Here is a 23,253-nt window from a genome sequence, read left to right as displayed (position 1 = left end):
TTAAAATACACAAAAACATGTTGTTTATGGGGCTTCCCTGGTGGCTCAGAGGTTAAAGCGTCTGCCTGGAATGCGGGAGACCCGGGTTCGATCCCTGGGTCAGGAAGATCCCCTGGAGAAGGAAATGGCAACCCACTCCAGTACTCCTGCCTGGAGAGTCCCATGGAGGAAGGAGCCTGGTAGGCTACAGTCCACGGGGTCACAAAGAGTCGGACACGACTGAGCTACTTCACTTCACTTCTTCAGTAAGCCCTAATATGCCATAATTTATACATAAAAGTTTTAACTGTGTAGTTCCTCAGTGTAACTTTATCTTTTCTTTGACTTACAGAAGACTCTTACACTAGCTAAAACAAGTACTTTTTGATTAGTGATTTTGCTTTGTTGTCTTTGAATTAAGGAATTTTTGAAGATGATTTGAACAGCTCTTTTCCCTCTCAAAATTTGTTCCTAAGATTCAGTAATCCCTTCTATTTCTCTAAATAAAATTTCCCATTTTAAGTAGAGGAAATAAAATTATTTCTTTATTCTTATATCTTCCTCATTGTTGTTCAGTCGCTCAGTCATGTCCCACTCTTTGCGACCCCATGGACTGCAGCACGCCAGACTTCCCTGTCCTTTACCATCTCCTGGAGCTTGCTCAAACTCATGTCCATTGAGTCAGTGATGCCATCCAACCATCTCTCCCTCTGTCATCCCCTTCTCCTCCTGCCTTCACTCTTTCCCAGAATCAGGGGCTTTTCTGATGAGTCACCCTCATCATCAGTCTTTAAATAAAAAGTCTTGCTGTAGCTAAGACATGTATGGGTTTGGGAAGCAAGAAATGCTCACATTGTTTTACTTGGTTGATCTTTTCTGTTCCTTCTCTGGGTATTGGGGCCCCACTGTGCTCACTGCGCTGCAGGGTTCTGGAGGTCTGAGTGACTGGACAGCAGATATAGAGACTGTGGATCCAGTGGGGTCCACTACATGAAAATTCAGCGTCTCATTTCATTTGTGATGAATGTTGATACTTGCTTCTGTCCCTTGTATTAATTAAGTGGCTGTAAATCAAAGAGCATCTGGTTATTTTTTTCCTTCAGAAAGTGCGTCTGGAAGTGAAAGTGGGGAAGACGAGGAAGAAGACCACAGTGGGGACAGCGGTGAGGACTCGGGTGAAAGTGGAAGTGAGTCGGAGGCCGGGAAGGGAAGAGCGGCCAAGCACGCCAAAGCCAGAGGGAAAGGGTGAGCTGTTTCCTTCACAAAAAATTCTGCGGTCTTTTCCCCTGGTCTAACATTGAGTGAAAAAATGAGTGTGTGTTTATTTCCCCAAACAGACTGTAAGTCTTTTAATATTGATTTAAAATACTAATTCACATTATTCTCCTACTTGTAATGCTCAGTTTCCATTTTGAACTTGAACAAATCTTGGGGTTACATTTTGAAAATTGGTGTAACCTTGGAAAGCCGAGTTAAGTGATCATGCAGTTGGTATGAAACACTTAATTACCTTTTGCAGCAATTTTGCTGAGAGTGAAAATTAAATCCTTCAACACTTTGCCATTATGTAACTAAGACAATTGATTTTTCTAAATAATGTTATATTAAAAAGATTATGATCCAAATATTAGAGTCAGGGGCTGTGAAGGAAGACGGTCATAAGGTATTTAAGTGTTAGCGCTTTTTAAGATCTCCCATTATCAACAATATTATCATGTGTTAAAGTGTCATTAAAATTTTGAGTAATTGGGGCTAATACCTTGGATTGTCTGAGTCTGTTTTCCCCACTGCTGTCAGAGAGTGGCCTCTGCAGACACGATGGCCCTTTCCCTGGGCGCCTGCTGCCCGCTCAGTTGATGAGCTTGCAGCCCAGCTCAGTCGTGGCTGACAGAACTGATTGGGGCGCAGTACGCTCTCTGCTCCTTTTATTACAGACAGTAATTAAAGCAGCTCGCCCTGCCACTTCCATAACAAACACAGCATAATGCCCTAATTATGACTTTATTAATTTAAGTCAGGATTTAATGATTTTAAAAGTGATTTATATTGTTTTTCCTGTTCAAAACAAATGAAATCTGTAGGTTAAATTAATACAGGCTTTTCATCATGCAAAGTTAAAAAGCTAGTTACCAGTAAATTCTTTTCATTAGGTTAACATCTGAAACTCTAAGCAGTAAGGTAAACAATAATTACCCATCAAAATTGAGTGATGCATAATAAAATAACACTTTTACCTTTAAAATCTTATCTTAAAGGCTAGAAGCTAAGTATAGTCAGAGTCATTCACTTGTTGCAACAGGCCAGTTGCTTGGTTTGTAGTAGCCTTTTCTCAGAGAGAGGTTCTGTGCTTCTAGTTTAATGTCAGAATATCTATGATTTGTTGCTGTTCAGTCACTAAGTCATGTCCGACCTTTGTGACCCCGTGGACTGCAGTACTTCAGGCTTCCCTGTCCTTCACTATCTCCCAGAGTCTGCTCAAACTCATGTCCATCTGTGATTACTTAGTTTGTGAAGAATGTCATATTTCTTAGGAAGGCAAAGTTTTGTTCAGAGCACTAAGTGTCTTCTGATAGCAAAAGTCAATATGCTAGAAGCTTATAATCATAAATTGTGTTAGTTTCATTGTTTTTTTTCTTCAAAAACAGGCTTTTTTAAACTCATGTTTGAATTTTTAAAAATTGTTTGTTATATAAAAGGAAATCTCCGATACATTCGAAACCTTATATTTTAGGTATATGTTTTAACCACTAAATGGGAGATAATAAATTGCCATTCTTTGCTAGGGGAAGGAAAAAAAAAAACATACTTTTTAGTCATCAAATATAATTACATGTGCTCTGAGATGTTACCATGATTCCATTTTTAATAAACAGCAATCACATATTTCCTGCACAAAAATCAGTTCAGGGAAATAACAGTTCTTCCAGTTGCCTAACCACTCACCCTCCCCAGGTGTTTTTCCTCTTGACTCGTAGAATTTTTTAAAAAAACTTTGCCAGTAAAACTATGTGACAATTTTTTAAAGCTAAGGAGCTCTAAGTATCTTCAAAACCACCCTTTAGTAGTTATAACTGCTGTGCTCTGCTTAGTCACTCAGTCGTATCCAACTCTTTGTGACCCCGTGGACTGTAACCTTCCAGGCTCCTCTGTCCATGGAATTCTCCAGGCAAGAATACTGGAGTGGGTTGCCATGGCCTTCTCCAGGGGATCTTCCCAACCCAGGGAGCAAACCCAGGTCCCCTGCACTGCAGACAGATTCTTTACAACGTGAGCCACCAGGGAATCCCAAGGAAACTAGAGTGGGTTGCCATGCTAAAACATCTGAATTAGATAATTGTTTATGAATTGCCTTATACTATCTGGCACAAGGTGGATTTTTGAAACAATATACACATACATGCACATATGATAAAGAGAAGTTAGACCCTCAGACTTGAGAAAATAAAGATTCCAAGCTATCTCTTTTCCCCTGAGAGAACACCATGTGTGATCTCTTCCTGGAGACCTTTTCCTCTTCCCTTCTTCCTGCCTTATTCCTCTCTTTCAACTCATGTGTCTCTTCCTCTAGGAAGGGTCCCAGTCTTGTTTAGATGCTCCTTCAGGTATTCTTAGGACACAGTATATATTTTGTTACTTATTGTTTACCGTGCTCTCTTGTCACTGCCGGCTTAACTTCTCTGTATCTTCCAGTGGACTGACTGTAGACTAAAAAGGAGCAGTATGGAGATACCTGTGTCTTACTAACCACTGTTACTCTCAGCACCTAACATAGTGCCAGCTTATGGAGGGCAGTCAGTAAATATTTGTTAAATAAGGGAATGAGTGAACAAAGTGAACATCAGCACTTAGGTTTGATCATTTGGTATTTTAAAACTTTAGTATTTATCTGATTATCTTACATTTTTAGTAAAATTTAGTACATTAGAAGAATTCTATTTTTTACTGGTTGATGTTTTCTCATATATGTTACAGGGTCACATTTGGGAACATATGTAAATCATTTTCTTGGGCAGACTAATCTATAAAATCCAAGTCTGTATTAGCAAAAGTAGATTATAAGTATTTAAATTTTTAATGAGTATTTTGAGATAGTAGTTTAAAATCTGCCTATTTCTGAAGTTGTTAATGTTAGCACCTAATGTGTAGTCCTAGTAAATCAAAACATTTAATTATTATTTTCTACTTATGTCATTTAGTCTTATTTTATGATCTTTTGCACTTGAAGTGTGTGTGATATGGTTTAGCTTTGAATGGGTTCTGATTCATTTAGTTATAGATACTACTGTCTTTATTATTATTTCATTAACATGTTTTGGAATTTTAAAACCATTTTTACTGTCTATACACTAAAAAGAAATGGTTCTCAGTGAAATACACTTCTCTAATAAAGATTTTGATTCATATGCAAAATGGAAAAATTATAACACTTGTCATTTGATTTTTCAAACTGCTTTTTAATGTAAGTATCTAATATTTCAAATTTTATTATTCTGATTAGTGATTCTAAAGATGTGGATAAGGAAAAAGAAAACTCTAAATCTTCAGAGTCTTCAAGTGGTGAATCTAGTTCGATAGAAGAGAGTTCTTCGGATTCTGAATCAGAATCAGAATCTGAAAGTGAATCTGAATCCAGAACAATTACTAAGGTAAGAGATTACACATTTTTGTAACAGAAAGTAAATATTCTTTAGCCTTTTCATAATTAAGAATAAATATTTCTAAAATTTTGTTTTGTTGAAAATCAAGAAAGCAGGGAAGGAATTTAATATGTCACTGACAACTAAAACACCATCTTCGTTCATCCACACCTGTGGTTTTATTTTGATTTATTTTTTGTAGATTATTACTTCCCTTATTACTCAACTCTGCAGAGAAGTTAGAAACTTTTTTAACTTCACTTTTTCCAACCACAATTAGAGACCTCAGTGTTATGAGTATGACCTTTTTTGTTCTTGGCTGTGATGTGACAAGGGAAGCTTTTGCCAGATGGGAAGTAGAGGGGACTTTGACTTCCCCTTTACTCAGTACTATTCCCTCACAGAAGTAGTATTGAGCAAAGAAATATAAATGTACATGCTTCATAAGAAATTAAGACTAATATACTTTTAAAAAATATATCAGGCATTTTGGATAATAAATTTAAAGGTTTAATTAAAGAGTATACATTCTTTAGTAATTAATAAAAATGCAGTAACATACATTTAAAAACAAATGGAAGAACCACTTGTGGCAATAGAATGATTATAGGGACTTCTCTGGTAGACCAGTGGTTAAGACTCCAAGCTTCCACTGCAGGAGGCCTGGGTTTGATCCCTAGTCAGGGAACTAAGATCCTGCATGCTGCACTGTGTGGCTGAAAAAAAAGAGCAATTATGATTTTTTAGTACAATATCTGTAGCACTAAACCTTGTCTGCTAGCAGCAAAAAAAAAAAAAGGAAAATATAGTTTTTAATACAAAATTCAGACTTAATACGTATCCTTTTGATCTTTAATTATTATTCCCATCCTATAAATGGATCGTGGTGGTGCTCAGTTTCAAATGCAGTGGTTTTTATGAATAAATGTATTATTCCATATGTTGAAAATATGATCACACCTTACCTTTTGTTGAATTCAGCTTTTTTTAAATGCATGATTTTTTAAATTTATTTGTTCTAGTAACATGAATTTCTTGAATAAATCATTCGAGTAGGCAAGCATGACAATAAATTCATCAAAGTAATAATTGTCCTCCTCCATCCAAGATTTATTGTTAAAGAGTAACCATATTTTTGAAAAAAGAATAAATGTGCTTTAAACATTGGCTAGTATTTGTCTGTCCTTAAATATTCTTAATTATAGAAAAACCTATTTTAAACCTGAATTTATATTTACAATTTATGTCTGTGTGTAGTATATAACATGGGATTTTATTTTTCAAAAATTCACATAAAGTAGAGATTTTTAGGTTTATTAATCTGGCCTCTTATAAACTTACTACTTAGTGAGTTGGATATCCTCTCATTTCCTGCTTATATTAAATTACAAAATGATCTTAAGATTTTATTCAAAATAAAAGAGCTTTAGAAACTGAGTTTTTTTCAAAATAACCAAGCAAGAAATTAAGAGTTGTCAAGTGGGTACAAGTGAGTTATTCTAATGAAGTTTTGTGAAAGTTGAAAAATTGCAGACTTTAGTACCTATTCAGTGTTGGACATTAGAATCCCACAGAGGTGCCCCAGGCGAGAGGTTCAGTTTATTTCTTCTCTGTCACTTTCAGTGATCAGATAAATTTGCTTAGTCGTTGAAAATATTTTACTGTAGAACATCATTATGAAATTTCAGAGTACTGCAGTGATCCAAGACTCTTGAGAAATTCAGATTTTATTCACATTGTTGATTGTTTTGTGTCTGTGTGTTTTGCTCATATAGTTTATTTTCTATATGTTGTAATGCCTTTCCTTTCTGTAACAGGCAGATTATAGGATTGTTTGTTTTACTTTGTATTCGCACCTTGGAGCCACCATAACTGTTTTTTTTCTGTTTACTTCTCTCTGAGTGGTTTGAAACATAGCATGCAGTTGCACGTGTGCCAGTTTTCTGATAATGGACAACACTCTAATTGTAGGAAAGTTCTCCTTGCACCGTGTTGTGCTTTCCCCTCTAAATTATGAGTAATGGAGGCAGATGGTGGGTGCTTTACCTTAATTTAGCATGACAGTATGTTAGTGCTAAAAATTCATATACCTTAAATCTGCAGCCCAGCTAAAGCTATACTTTTACTCTCTCAACCTTTTCTTTCATTTGGACAATGTATTTTAGAGATATTGAGCGTGAAAATGGGACCTTGGGGTACCTTGAATATATGGCTTTGAAAACAGTTCATTTTATGGAGGTCCTATGAGATGGGTATAGTGTTCTCCTTGTTGGAAGATAATATCTTTATGCTTCAGTTTCCTCATCTATAAAGTAGAAATGCTTTATACCTACTCTGCTTCTTTCAGTGCTATTATAAAAAAATCAGATGTGAAAGATCAATGTAAAGCCCTGTGTAAATATAAAACATTAGTGTTAACATTTTTAAACTTGAATATCAATTCTCTGAGAGACCAGTATTAGGGTTACAGAACACCAGTGCTAAAAGGAACCCAAAATATTTTGTCACTCTTCTGTCTCCTGCATTTTTCCAACTTTTTAAATACCTTTCTAGTTAGAAATTAATGGTCAGGTGTGACCCCTTACCTGAAGCCTCTGATCTCATCCGCTCTCTGCAGAACACTGATGTGCCGTTCACTATGAGTATCTCCTGCCTCCCTACTCTCTGACACACAATCTCAATTTACTCTCCTCCTTTATCCTTGAATGCGGCTCGGAGTAAGTGATCCCTATCCACTTAGCGTCCTGTTTTATTTTAGACTGTTGGTTGATAGTCGTCTACCTCCATGGCACCTTCAGTCTTTTTTCCTTAGTTCCTCCTCCGCCAACGAAAGCATTCAGGTCTCTCCTTTTAACGACAGGAGAAGAGAATGGGAGAGAGAGAGAATGCGTGAGAGAGAGAGATTAGAAGAATAATCTAGATGTTCTCCAGCTGCTACCTCTTAACCCAGTGATTTCTTAATCCCTTTTAAATTGATTTCTACTTCTCTTACTTCCTGTAGGTACTGCTCTCTGAACAGCAACCATGATCTTTCTCCAAAACCAGGAACCTTCTCTTAGTTTATCCTTCTCTGATCTTTTTATGCCAATATCCCTACTACTTGAAACTCTCTTCATCCTTTTTCTTTTGACTTTTCTAACACTTTAATTTTTTTATTTTTCACTTTTTACTCCTCTTCTGACACCCAAGTGTGAACATTGCTCCAAAGTCAGTGCTTCTCAGTTCACATATTTTTTTCAAAAATATTAATTGTTGTGGATTAATTTTAGTCCTGTATTTCTACATTTTACTGTTGTGAGACTTATTAACTCTAGTAACATCAGCTAAAACATTTCTCTGAATTACTTCCATGATAGCATCTGTAAATTTTCTTATTCAAACCAGATTCTTAGACCTCTTAGGAGCTGCTGGTTTCCCAAACCTAATATACCCAAAGACGTGATCTGTCATTTGGTACCGGCATTCTTTCTGTTCCCCCGGATTTGGAGCCCCCCAGTTGTCTTTGACCCCTACTTCATCCTATTTGTATGCACTGTTGCCAAGTCTTAGAGGTTTTGTATGTTGTTTCTCATACCTGTTTCTTCTTTCCCTACCATCACCATCACAAGTCATCTCTTCCTTGTGTAGTCCATACACCACTGCCTTTGTCATCCTCAGACAGCGCCCCAGCCCCAGTCCTTCCAGACAGCTGCCAGCTTACTGTCAAAGTCACCTGTAAAGATACCCCATGGTCTTTGAGTTCAGTGAACTCCTCAAGCTCAAAGGTCCAAACCCACCTCCTCAGTCTTAACCCCTCTTGTGTTCTAATCCCAATGGACTGTTTGTGGCTCTCATGACATACAGTATGCTTTTCCATTCCTATGCCTTTGATCTTCTGTTTGTATTTTTTCCCTTATTACAGAAAATACAAGCTGAGGAGGAAAGTGGCCTTGTATCAAGGGCAGTTCCTCACTTCTAGTTAAGAATGAGTACATGGACTGAAGGATATTAATGACTAGCGGGTTTTACTCACATGAATGGTGTTGGGACAGTCAGGTGAGAATGGTGTAGGGCAGTAGGTGAGAACTGCTGTTAAATTGTATCTGTTCCTAAGTGTTGTCATTCAGCACCATACCCCTGCATTTCCATAAAACTCAATGGTGTCAGTTGGTTTGTTCTGGTGTCATGTTGGTTTGTTTCTCTTACTGATCGGGAGATGGCCTCCACTGAAGTCAGATATTGTCAGTGATAACCAAAGAAAATTATCTGTCTCTTCAGTTACAATTATTTTGATGGGCAAGCATATTCTTATTTGTAGATGTTCTTTTCTGAACTAAATTTAATAAACATTTTAATTTGAGTCTAATCCTTTTATGAAATAATTTGTGTTCAGCTGCTATGTCTAACTCTTAGTGACCTCACGGCCTGTAGCGCACCAGGCTCCTCTGTCCTGTACTGTCTCCTGGAGTGTGTATAATACCTATAACAAAATTAGTTTTAATAGTTCTGTATCTTCAGTACTTTCACATAGTTCACAGGGTGTTTAGGAAAGATTTTTTTTTTAACTTTATTTTACTTTACAATACTGTATTGGTTTTGCCATACATTGACATGAATCCACCACGGGTGTATACAAGCTCCTAATCCTGAATCCCCCTCCCACCTCCCACGCCATATCATCTCTCTGGATCATCCCCATGCACCAGCCCCAAGCATCCTGCATCCTGTATCGAACATAGACTGGCAATTCGTTTCTTACATGATAGTATACATGTTTCAATGCCATTCTCCCAAATCATCCCACCCTCTCCCTCTCCCTCAGAGTCCAAAAGTCTGTTCTATACATCTGTGTCTCTTTTGCTGTCTCGCATACAGGGTCATCATTACCATCTTTCTAAATTCCGTATATATGTGTCAGTATACTGTATTGGTGTTTTTCTTTCTGGCTTACTTCAATTTTTACACAGAAGATTGGAGAAAAAAATGAGTAATACAGGCCATATTAAATCAGGAAGACATTCACATTTATATCACTTTATATCATATTTTACTGATATAATTAAGTTATATTTTGCCTGTAGTTAAAGTTATGTGTTGAACAGATGGTAAAAATTTTATTTAAAATATATTTTTTAAGTTGCCAGGGTGTTTTTTTTCTTCATTGAACATGACTTCAGTGTTTTTATTATCAGCCAATAAGTTAGGAGATGGCAACCCGCTCCAGTATTCTTGTCTGGGAAATCCTATGGACAGAGGAGCCTGGCAGGCTGTAGTCCATGGGGCCGCAAAGAGTCAGACACGGCTGAGCGGCTAACACACAGTAAGTTAGGGCATTCCCACTTACTATGGTTGTTTCTGCCACCACCTTATTCGTCCCACTATTCATACCTGAACTGTGATTCAGTAGTTTGACTATATCTTCAGTGTCTATGCAGCACCTGCTAAATATTCAAATAAGCTGTGATTAAAATAATAAAAATTTTAAGTCATAATGGTGATTTATTGTGAATAATTTTATGTATTTCCTTAAAAATATTAATAGTATTTTAATTATTTACTTTATATTAAGCATAATAATCTATCAAGGGAAAATAGATATATTTAATATATTTGTACCTAATAGCATTTAATACTGAGAGTATTTCCATATTTGAATCAAAATTAAGGTTAATATGTTTACTAGCTTTAAGAAAAATAATATTGTCTCTATATCCTAGCAGTGTTTAAGATGCTTTTGTCAGTGGTCTTTATCACATTTATAGAGATCTCACAAAGCTTTGTTAGTCTCTTTTTGAGAGATGCAAAGAAGCTAATTAAATCTTTTTGTGCCCTTTGGACTGGTCATTGTCTTATGAGTAGTGTTCAGATGTCAGTAAATATTGAGACATGCCTCAATAAAAGATCTACCATGTGAAAGATTCTTGGGTATAAAGTAAATATGGGATGTAGTATGAATAGATTGTGAAAGGGACTATTTTCTGATTAGTTTTCTGCCCTATCTGTGAATAGGAAACAAGGTTTACTTGTGTTTTTCCAAGTATTTATGATTGTTGCAATTATATAACTTCTCTGAAGACTATAGAATATTAGTTTTTACTCTGACAATTCAAAGGCTTGCCTCTTTCAATTTATGTCTTTTCCAATTTAGTTCATATTTTAAGTTCTCTAGAACAGAAATAGCATTTCACTTCAATTGAGATCTTTAAATCAAAGTGAACGCCATTAAGCAATCTTTCTTATTGAAGTAGGTATAATCTAATAGGGAAGATTTGTTTACCAGTTTAGACTTCTTTTTAACTTGTATAGAAGTCTCAATTTTCTGGCAGTGTAATTTGGTTTTAAAACAAAGTGTAAGTGTGAGCCTCAGATTTTTAAAATCAGATTTGTTAGATGACTTGAAGGCAAGAGAATCATTAAATCGTCTTTGCTTGGTAATTCTATATGAAAATATTTCTTGTGGATACCTTGCCCTGTCAGGCTAGAAATAAGCCTTGAATTTTTGTTGCTTCCAAAGCATCATGTGGGTTTGACAAACTTATATTACCATTTATCCTGTTTTATAGTTTTAAATTTCAAACCTCTTTATAATGGTTTCCAGTTAGGAAGCATATTTGATGCTTGTTGTGTTGGATCTTCCTTTTGCTTCCCCTTTTTTTTTTCTTTTGGATCAGCATGAAGATAAACATACATAATAGATTTTTTTAAATCCTTATAAGGTGTATTATTACATTTTTTTTGTTTGTATTCTTTGGAGCTTAATAAGTATTTCCAGAATCTTTTATTTATTATTTGAAATGAAATATGTTAAATAGAAATCAGTTTCTTAACCCTGTGACTTTGTATTTCATTTTGAAAATGTTGATGTGTTTAGGTATATAATCGAATACCATAGAAACAAATGGAGATTTGAGGATGATGAATTGATAACTAGGTATTTTTGTAGTGAGATTTTAAGATCAGTTACTGTTGTCCTTATAAAAGTCTAATACAGTCACTCAGCTGTTAAAAACCTAATCCTCTATTTAAAAAAATATACAAAAACAAATTGTCTATCTTTCTGCCTGATCTCCTCTCAAGTACTAACACAATGGAAACAGTGGATGATCTGTCAATGTGTTTGGTTTGTCAATGATGGTTTTGTATAAATATTGGGAGGGTAAGAAATAAAATTCACACAGTAAAATATGATTTCGTCTGCCTTTTCTCTGCAGCTCCATGGCTCATGCTGCGGTGTGAAATTCTCATTTTACACACTTTGCAGGCGGAGCACATGAATTATGCATTGAGCAAGAAAAATCTCCTGCCTCAAGTCCTATATGCATTTACCCAGGTTCTGTCTCTATTACCAAGATGAATTGCAAATGGAGAAATGTTTGATGGAATGGGGCTCTTAACTTCTTTGTTTAGAATTCAGATTTTTATTTTTAAAGTAGATCCGTTAAGTATGAAAATGTTTTGAACTTACTATGGATTTTTTTAAATGAGAAATGAAAAATAAGAGAGGAATGCCAAACACATCACGATGCTTTTTACAGCCTTGATTCGGAATGCAAGGCTTTTTCAATTCAGTAGAAATGACCGTTATCTATTGCTAATGTTGTATTTCAGTCACCAGTTATTTGCTGTACTCAGAAAGTCAATGAAATTCTGTCCTTTTGAGAGCCTTTTTTTCTTTTTCTTTTAAGCTTCTAATAAGAGATTATGCCAATTCCACATGCAGTTCTGTCCTGTGTTATATGTGACCTGATGTGTGTTTAATAGATATTGTTACATACTCTTAGCTGTGAAGTAGAAGATAAGGTATATAGACCTGCCTCCAGATTTAACTTTGTCCTGATTTGATAGGTTTCTAATTTTTCAGGTGGGGAGGTTACAGTTCCATAAAGACAGCCATGCACCATTGTAGGTTATAGGAAGCTACACCCATTGTGCTCAGCATGGCATTTTGATAAAGTCACATGGTGATAAGCTTTTGGTTTTATGTTCTTTCTTCACAGGAATGTTATTCTTGTTGAGATGGCATATTCATTCTGAATGTGTTTTTGTTACCTGCAACTTTCACATTTCAGCTTCAGAACTAACATTTCTTTTATTTTTCTTCCTCCAGTCCTAGAAATTGTTGTTTATTTCAGGTGTGGAGAGAAGGACACATATTGCTTGTTTTGTTTTTAAATAACGAAAGAAAATTAAAACCCACCTAGATGATTTGGAGTTTTCAGTGGCATAAATAAATATTTTGGAGAAAATCAGTGCTGATGTTTCTAGCTAGTATTTTAATATATATTACTGTGTGATCCTTGAAAATAATTTTTCTGAGTATTGGCGGAAGGGGGGAAAAAAACAGGATTTAAATCATTTTAAAATGTTACCGGATATGTTATGTGATATATTGCTCTTGTTCATGTATGTTCACTACTATAAGAGCTCTAACACTGTACAGACTTTAAATGTCAGTAAAGTACCTTTTGCTTTAGTGATACCTTTCTGTAGTTAAAGGACTACTTCAAAAATATTTGTAGTTACTTACATTAGCAATAAGATATAAACTCCTTTGGTGGATTATAAGTCATCTGAAGGCAGGTACTAGCCTGTGTCTGTCTTGGTTGTGTTACTTCCATTGCTTAGCACAGAATCTGTTAAAAATTCTATACATGTGTATGAATCAATGAATGACTGACTAGGTGTACAACAACATTTTGTCATAAGCTTAAGTTTTGGCCTTCAACTTGTAAAGGTTTAATGTAAGAAAAGTATAAAGTTAGGTAACGATGGCCCAAATAAATCTGTTTAATACCCTAATCCTTGTTGGTCTTTAATTGTTTATACTTCTACTCAGTACTGTGCCTTTTTTTTTTTCATGGTTACACATCTTTTCTGAATCTCTAAACAAACTTTGGCGACCTTGAGGCTTAGGAATCTATAATCTATAGGTATCCACATTTCAAAACTATAATAGACTGAATAAGCAAATTTGAGGTGGGAGAAGCCCTAATTATGTATAGAAATATTGGAATACTTTACCCTCCCCAAAGGAAAATAGAAAAGAAAGTAAATTAATTCTTTGCAGCCCTAAAGAGCAAGAGCCTGAAAATATTTATGGTTTTTAATTAATAGCTTTGGCAAAAGAAGTCTAATGCAAAACAGTGTTGAAATGTAACATTCCTAGTACAGTGCCTGTTACAGACTGCCTCTCAAAAAAGCTGAGCTATCCCAAGCCCAGAGCTAAGCATGTATTGTTTAAGCATTTCTTTTTCTTAAATCAACTTGTTTTAAAATTATTTTTGAGAATATTTGTATACTTTCTACCAAAGAGTCACATTAGATTTTTATGTTAGCAAAAAGTTGTCAGAATATAAAATAATTATTTACTTTAAGTTTCCTTCTGAAGGTCCTTTATAATCTCTAAGTAAAAAATATATTTAAAGTTTGCAAGGTGAAGAAGAAATATCATGTGCTAACTGAAATTTTGATTCAAAAAAGCATTTCATATAGCCATGTAAAAACTTAATTTGATTTTTTTCTGGAAGACTAAGCAAAGGGGAAAAATGTTTGTTTTGAAATGTTAAGGACTATGTCATAGATTTTTAAGATAGAATATGCAATAAATAAAATGTTTATTATTTTATAGGCGAAAGAAAAAAAGACAAAGCAAGATAGAAATCCTCTTACCAAAGATGTTTCGCTTCTAGATCTAGATGATTGTAAGTATTGAAATTTAAATCTTTTAATCTGTGCTTAGCAGTAATATTTTTCATTTTTATAGTACCTTTCATTTACATGTCTCAAAATAATCAACATCTATTACAAAAGATTTATAGATATAAATAGACAAGAAAATATCAAAAATTATTTCTATTAGTATTTTTTCCCATCTGTTCTGTTTATCAGTTAGTTTTGTATCACCTAAATAAGTATAATTGGTCAAATAAAATGCATCAAATTCATTTTAAGCTGTTTGGTTTAAGTGAATAATTATCCATATCTCACAACTTCTACATTGTTAAATGTTGACTATGGGGATCAAGATATCTAACTTAAGGATATAGGGAATTAGGGATGTAATTGGAAATGTAAAGGACATCACTGTTTCCTGCTTGCCACACTTGGGGTGTGAATAGAAATAAGCACAAACCTTTTGGAATACAGTAAAATTTATATCTATCAATATTTTAACTGCAAAAACTCTTTGTGCACCAAATTTACTTCTAAGAAGTTAGAATCCTTTACAAAGACGTGTATTCATCTTCCTTTAAAGTCTCCTGAATTGTGAGAAAGACAGTAGAACTAACTTTGTGGGTAGGTAGGTTTTGCACTAGAGGAAGAGTAACAGTAAGTGAGATTTCTGAATATTAAGCTGCTGTCATTCTGCAGTATAGTTTTCCTGTGCCAGGTGTGAGTTATGCATTTATGTCATACTGTCATAGAACTGTTGTATATATGTTGTTTACCTTGCCTATTTCTAATAGTCATGGCAAATCCTTACTGTAGAGAAATTAAAATACGTAATACTGAAAAATACATAACAGAGAAACTAAAAATAAAATTGGAACCAAATTTGAATAATTTCTCACTTACTGGCAAAGATTTTAAAGTTTACATCATTTCTTACCTCTTGGCTAAGATTTTTAAAGCAACATCCAATATTGTTAAGGTTTGGAGAAGCAGATACCATACATATGTTTTTCATAGGCATATAAATAAGTGCAGTTTTTTGAGGTCATTTGAGAGCAATGTCTGTCAAGATATTAAATTCCACACACCTTTTGACCTAGGATTTCTTTTCTAGGAATTTATCCTGTAGATAAACTAGCAAAATCAGATTTTTATTCCATTCTTGTTTTAGACTCTTTAACCTTAGTGGCTTAATTTTACACTTAATGTCCATATTCCTTGAGTGCTCTGACTCCTGCCTACCTGTTATCCACACTGTTCCTCTGCATTTCTGAAATATGCCAGACTCCTTCCTGCCAAGGGCCTTTGTTCTACTGTTTCCCTTGCTAAGAACACCTCTTCCTGATCTTCTGATGGCAAGCCGCTGTTTATCTTTCAGATCTCAGCTTAAAGATCACCTTCTCTTACATACTTATGGAATTATTCTTGATGGTCTTCATGATATTTTTCACTATCTGAAATTATCTTAAATTTTTTTTGTATTGTTTATTGTCTATCTTGCTCACTGTTATTCTTTGCACCTAGAACATCTGGGAGATAGTGGGAACCCAGTAACTATTTGTTGAATTAATAAAATGTACAATGGTATATAGAAATTCCACTGCAGCATTATTTTTACAGCCCAGTTCTGAAAATAAATGTCTGCCAATAGTGTGATATAACAATTTAAGAAAAGTGAAGCACCTTTTTAATATGCTAGTTTATGTTATTATATATATGAAACATTGTAAGTTTGAACAGATACATGTAGAGTATGACTCCTCTGTAAAAAAAGTAAAAGAAGAACTATATCCTGCAGACAAATACAGATATGATTCTACATTGTATATTTCTGGAAGGCTACCGAAGATATACTTAACAATGTTGGCTCCGATCCCTATGGGATGTAAGAATGACCTAGAGACAGATGGGGGGGCGGGGATCTTATGTTGTATCTCTCTGAGACAATGAATGTTTTACATTTATGTGTAAAGTTTTAAGTTTTAAACTGTAAAAGAACAACAGTCAGACCTTTAGAAAGGAATTAAGAGTCACTGTTACAAGGTACTAGAGCGTACTCATTCCTGTTCTCCTTACATTTGACTGGATTTTCTGGCAGCTGAGGAGAAAAGAGAAACCTATAAAATGATACAATTTCTATTACTGCTTTTTAAAGCTTTTTAAAAAGTATATAGAAATAAAGATTTTCTTAAATACTAAGTTTTAAGAATTTAAATGTAAGTTGTTTTTTTTTTAAGGGAAATTTCATCCCAAGTTACATTTAACTCAACCTAGGATCTATTTCTGTTTGTTTTTAATACCCAGTAATTATTCATTTAAAAATTTTTATATGTTAAAAGTTTTACTGAGATTTTGAAGCATAACTTTGATCAGAACAACTGTCTAATTATTAAATATACTTTAGTAAAGAAAGTGTTTTGTAGAAGGTTTTGAAAAGAAAATGGGTTAGCATTTTACCAAATCAGTTCAGCATCTTTTCATAGGCAAATCCTTTTTCCTCCAAATTGGAGATTTGAGATTGTTTTATTATTTACCTCTTTCTTTCTTTATCATTCACATTTCTTTCTTTACCATAAATATTCCTGAACAACTTTTTAGACTGTAAGGTTATCCTTTATACTGTAAGTTTACTATTGTTGGAAATAAAACTTATTATTTAATTAACTATTGTTTCCATTTCTTGCTGTCTTAATCAGTGAAGCTGTATTTATCTTTGTAAGTATGTTATTGCATTGTCTCCATGACTATATCCTTAAGGTAAATTCCCAGAAATAGAATTACCAGGACAAAAGCTATGAAGAATTCTACTGTCTAAAATTGCCTTCCGCAGAGTTGGTACCAACTTACACAGTAGTATTATGAGAATGCCAGATTCCCTTTACCCTGCTTTATCAGTGCTGGGTTTTGTATTTAAAAATTGACTTTGCCATTTTGATAGGTGGAAATGGTATCTCATTTTAATTTGTATGCCTTAAAAAAAAAAGAACCATAGAGTCTTTTTATTTCTTACTCATTACTTACACCATAGTCAGCTGCCTACAGAATCCTATTTAGGATAAACTTTCAGTGCCAGCTTCCATCTTGCCAGACCTGTAAACAGATGTGTAATCATTTCTTTAATCCCAGAACCTCAGTCTTCTGAAATGATACTAAAAGCTTATATGTTTTCCTGTAAGAGTCAGGCTTACCTGTGGTGTGAATTGTTCTTCTCTGTCTTTGGCCAAGCTATGATTAAAATCAGAGGCTATTTCATACTCAGTTTTTTATTTCTTACGTGGTCATCTAATATTTTGGATTGGTTGGATAGACAAACAAATGGACAAACATGCGCTTAGAGCCCACTGGAAAAGTTACATGTTGCATGGAAAGGCAGCACATTTTGATTCAAATTAGAAGAACCAGTTTCTAGTCCTACGGTGGTTCTTCCATTCACTTGTTTTATGATCTTGCAAGTTTTACTCTCCATATGCTTCGTTTTACACTGTCTTTATATCAGTGCCCCTTCTGCCTATTCATACCATTATCTTACTTCAGTCCTCATCATATCGTGCCTAAACTATCGTAAATTCTTCCTCACTGCCAACCTGAGTGCTCTTTACGTTTCTTCAGTCTGTCTCTTACCCTAGCCTCTGACTAATTATTATGCAGTACCATATATCTTACTACTCCTCTTTCTGGTAGATTTTTAATAGTTCTCTTTGATTTATAGGATAAGTCCAATCCCCTGAGCTTTTCATTCCCACCTCTCAGCCTTTGTTTACATCATCTCATTCAGTAACTAACCAGCTTCTTCCTTTCCTCTTAATTTGAATTCTACCCTTAATTTAAAACCAAGCTTCATTCCCTCCTACTCACCAAGCCTTCTCTTACCACTCTATCCCCATTGATCCTTTTTTTGCAGTTCCCTATGGCACTTGCTGATTGTTAGTGGTTTTTGACATATGTCTAAGGAAGCGTGGAGGTACTGTAGCTGTGCTTCACACTAAGAACACACTCCTTTAAGAGTGCAGGAGAGCAGCTGAGGGGCTCTACTCCCTCCTCCACCCAGCCTCCACGCTGCTTTTTCTCTTGGGCATGTTGAGATTTTCAGATTTCCTTTCTGAAACTTTTCTTCTTTTGGCAATATCATTTATGGACTGTATTGTTACTATTTTTTTTGTCTTCAAGCATGTATATCTTTTTTTCTCAGTTGGGTTTTAAGTTTCTTGAAGTCAGGGACCATATCTTGAACTTCTTTGTCTCTCACTTGCTCCATTGTTCAAAAAATATTTAATGATAATTTTATGAATTAATATTTGTTCTGCCTAATTTACAAGATATTGTGAGACTAAAGTGAGAAAAAGATGCTTGAAAAGTGATGCCACATGAAGTAAATGTTACTTACTTTATAGTGGTGTGGTAGAGTGAGAACTTGTTGGAAGCTAAAACTTTTTCCACATTTAAATTTATTTCATTCAACAAACAGTTCAACAATGACTAAGTACTGAAAATTAATGTGTCAGAGTCCACTCACACAGACCAGGAGAAATGAAAACATTTAAAGACACACGCTCGTATTACAAGAGAAGTATAGCTGTAGAAGTGTATCGTAGTATACCAGTAGAACAAAGAAGACACACAAAACTGTGTTTCAGGGAGTCTAGTTGTGCCTCCCCCCTCAGTGATATCTTAATGGATACAGATTGCAAGGCGAGCAAGCCAGAGAAGGACATTTAGGCAAAGGGAATAGCATATACAAGGCTCAGAACATGAGACAAGATCTTGGAAACGTACTTGGTGGAGCTAAGACATAGGGACGACTGGTGAGATTGGAGCTAAGCTAGGCCTGCCTAGTATGCTGGCCACTGGCCACATGTAGCTGCTTAAGTTTAATTAGATTTTAAAATGCAGTTCTTTGATCACGCTAGCCACATTTCAGGAGTGCAACTGGTATACAGGCTAATGGCCGTCATGTTGGCCATTACAGTTACAGAACGTTTCCATCATCTCAGAAAGTTCTGTTGGGCAGTGCAGAGCTAGATCATAGAAGACCTTGTGCATTTAAATAAGGAATTGGACTTTATTTTTGTACATAATTGTAAATCTTTGAAGAGTTTTAAGCATGACAGTGACGTGATCAAATTTGGATTTAAAAAAGATTTCCACATTTTTTTATTGATAGAATCAAATATTTCTATCTAGCTCATAGCTTTTGCTGACAAAGTATAACTAGAAGTGAAATAGGTAGTCTGGGCCCCTTATAATTATTACAGTGGAGAATAAAATAGAGAAAAGATTTAATAAACACTCTTTTAAGGCTTATAACCCAACTGGAAGACTCTTGAGGGCTGTTGTTATCCTTTACATTAGTCTGAAAAAATGTTCCTTTACCTTTTTCTTTTGGTTAAGTTACTGGGTGATTAATGTTAGTGATAATGTTAGGAGATTAAAATTTTCAAAAAGTCTCACTCAAGGGATTTATATTCTTATTTTGTTACAGGATTTGTCATTAGGTTTTGAAAGCTAAGACTGATAACTGCCATGACTTGATAATAGCTTGACTAAATCAAGGTGTTAAATAGGAGTGTCATAGACTTATTAATCAAAGAATTTAATTAGATTTACCAGCAAAATAAAAATGTTGCTTTTAGTGATGTGAATTAAGTTTTCATGCACGTGTGCTAATTTGGCCCTTTACTTACAGTCAACCCGGTGTCCTCTCCAGTTGTGCTTCCCACCCCAGCTCTTTCTCCAAGCTTGATAGCTGATCTTGAAGGTTTAAACTTGTCAGCTACTTCATCAGTCATTAGCGTAAGTAATTTTCAAAATGTATTAGCTCAGTTTTCAAATGACGCCATTGCATCTTTTTTTATTAAAATACAAATAACTAGATTCTTAGCCTCAAACAGTTCTTCCTCTTAACAAATGTATTTCAAATTTAACCTTTTAATTTTGTAAATATATTTGTAATTAGCTCTATCCAAACCATTGTTGTCTCAATTTCTCCTTGTTATCCACACTTACTTACCATGTGTACATTTTTCTCTGGTACTGTTATGTATCTCTAACTTATGAAAGTTCTTTGCCACATTGAATTAGTTTACATACATAGATTCTGTCTTGAAGAATTGTTTTCTACATGAAGAGACTCCCATTCTCATCATCATTCTATGCCTACCGCACTATTCTTTTACCATAGGCTACTAAAACTGCCTGTTTTTATTTAAAAACTCAAGATTGTATTTCTTTTTACATTATCTTTTCATCTATTTGCATTACATATGTACATGCCTTAATGTCTCTAAGAAAATTCTTTAATATTATTTGTGGGGACTGACTTGGCAGCAAGGCAAGAGGCTTACCTATCTCAAAATAATGCCAAAGCTGTCAGCCTGTCAGAGTATCTGAAACTACAGTAACTTTTTCTGTGTTAGCATGTTATATCCACTAACCTTTCACTCTAAATCAGGCGTGCTACCTAAGATGTGTAATCTGTTGATATGCTTGACCGCCTATTAATTTATTGTTGGAAATCTGACAAACTAAGCAATAGCACAGCAAGTTCTGATGGGCACACGGGTAGCTTGAAAAGATCTGCTGTACCAGTGGTTGCCAGGGCTAGCAGGGTACATGATTGGTGATTTGAGCTGCCAGGACACAAAGAACTGCTTCTGCCAGAGATGAGAGAAAAGTACTTAATTCTGATACAGTGCTACCAACAAATCTCCTCTTCAAAGCAAACGTGATATCAGGGCTGTGCAATGAAACACCCAAAAGAGCTCCATGCATTTCCCTTTAGCACTGGTCAACTCAGAAAATTCAGGCGAAAACTCTTAAGTGTATCATGTTGTTTTTCAGTTTGTAGAACCTGATTATCTCTTTATCACTCAGAAATGAGTAAAGCAGTATTTGGGACTTTAGTTTGTTCTTGTTGCTAAAAGGACAAGGCACATTAGAAGAGATGAGGGGAAAGCGGATAATTATTTCATTTAAGTAATAAATATTTATTAAGCATCTGTAGTAGGCTGTAAGGAGAAAGTGGTCATCAAAAAATCTGTAGTGAAGCACAGTAAGTTTTTGAGGCAAAAGGAGCACCCTAAAAACTTGGGAGGCAATAAGGTGGTAGATGAATAACTTGGGTTTGATATCAGATGACCATAAAGCAAATCCCTGCCTTGCCACACTAGCTATGTGACCTTAGGCAAATTAGTAAGTAGCTTCTCTGCACTTAAGTTTCCTATAAAGATAATATCTACTTCACAGGTTCTTGCCAGATTAATGAGATAATAAATGTGAAGCTCTTAGAACAGTGACTGGCACATTGTCATCCAATAAATATCAGCTGATATTTTTGGAAGTGGTATAATATGTGATAATGGACCCTGAGTAGACTCACACTTTATTAGCTGTAAGAAGAATGCAGTTGAGATTAGAAAAGCTTGTAGTAAATTTTCACTTATCACAAGGTAATTGAAGGACTCATCTTTTTAGACTAAAGAAAATATTTATTGAGATGGTCTCTTCAAAAGCACTCTATCCAAAAAGTATGCCAAAAAAAAAAAAAAAAGAACTACCAAGTGAAGCAGGATCACAGCCTTCATCCCCAAAAGCTAACCAAATGGTCAACCAAGTAATCGTAGCAAGAATGGCAATCAGAAATTCACCAGCAACAAGCCAATAAAGAAACCAATAGAACTTTAAACAAAGAGAAAAGTAGAGCCTTGAGAAGTAGAACCTATGGAAATAAATTGAGTGTTCTGATGCAGAATATCATGGCTCCTGATCTCACGTTCAGCCCTCGAAACAGTGCTTTAGAAAGCTGAATGAACCAAAGCATAAGTTTTCTCATTAGGTGTACAAATTTAGAAAGAAATAGACTAAAGACATCTAAGGAAATACTCAAAGACTAGTCCTCAAAAATTAAAAACCCCAATAATGGTATGGGACCTCAACAAATGCAAGGGTCTCTTGGGTCTCTTGCATCCTAAAATAAAATTCATGGATGAGTACATCCTTAATTTAAAAATCAACACGTTACCCCAATTCAATAGAAAGAAAAAAGTACTTTCTAATAAACAGTACAGTGATTGATAAATGTTTGACCATGACTACATTAGAAATGTAGTGAAGTAGTGAAATGATGCCAGCAACTCTAAATGCAAACTGATAAACTATATGATTGTATTAGCACCCCAAATGCCATGAGTTGTCGTGTAACATGATTTTCCAAAACATTGAATGGTTTTTCTGATAGTTATTCCTGGAACATTGATTATTTTAAAACCTTGCAATGTGGGCCGCCGCCACCCCCCCCCCCACCCCCCGCACCCATGAAAGACTACTTTGTACTGATACAAAAAGTATTCTAGGACCAGGTGATTTTTAAACAGAGTTTCACATTATGAATGCCCAGCAAGACAGGTGAAAGTTGTGGGGAATGTGGTATAATCTTTATTGGATGAATCTTCCCTGGATTAATCCATAAAGCAGACGAGGGACGCAGTAAAACAGGCGTTATACACTTCTTCACTGATGTCGGTCTAAACCGTCATTCTGGATGGCAGTTTGAGCATCTGTGTATAGAATCATCAAAATATGCATATTGTTTGACACAGTAATCTTGTGAGAGTGAAAGTGTTAGTCATTCGTGTCCGACTCTGCAGTCGCATGGACTGTGTAGCCCACCAGCTCCTTTCTCCAAGGAATTCTTCAGGCAAGAATGCTGGCATGGGTAGCCATTCCCTTTTCCAGGGGATCTTCCTGACCCAGAGATTGAACCCAGGTTTCCTGCATTGCAGATGGATTCTTTACCAAGCCACAAGGGAAACCCAGTAATCTTACGTGTGGGTTTTTCTTCTAAGGAAATAATGAGAAATACAAAGATTTATGTGCATGGTTGTTTATAACCACAGTGCCTGGTGATAGGAGAATGATGGTTGCATCAAGTATGGCAGAGTCAAATTAAAGAATGTTGTATAGCCTTAATAAAAGGGGTTTTATAAATCTT

At 35.2% G+C, this 23,253-nt stretch overlaps 1 protein-coding gene across 1 annotated transcript in view; it reads left to right on the top strand.

Moving 5' to 3' along the window:
- Positions 1-23,253, top strand: part of AP3B1 (adaptor related protein complex 3 subunit beta 1) — a 239,683-nt gene that overhangs the window by 144,360 nt on the left and 72,070 nt on the right. Inside the window, exons 19-22 of the mRNA XM_069595365.1 lie at positions 1,083-1,224; positions 4,478-4,625; positions 14,224-14,296; positions 19,951-20,057. Of these exons, the coding sequence (XP_069451466.1) occupies positions 1,083-1,224; positions 4,478-4,625; positions 14,224-14,296; positions 19,951-20,057 (470 nt within the window). The remainder of the gene's footprint in view (positions 1-1,082; positions 1,225-4,477; positions 4,626-14,223; positions 14,297-19,950; positions 20,058-23,253) is intronic.

Source organism: Ovis canadensis, chromosome 7 (assembly GCF_042477335.2).
Source record: "Ovis canadensis isolate MfBH-ARS-UI-01 breed Bighorn chromosome 7, ARS-UI_OviCan_v2, whole genome shotgun sequence".
Taxonomy (NCBI): Eukaryota; Metazoa; Chordata; class Mammalia; order Artiodactyla; family Bovidae; genus Ovis; species Ovis canadensis.
The sequence above is the reverse complement of the archived record's forward strand: the minus strand, read 5'-3'. Positions and strand labels throughout refer to the sequence as shown.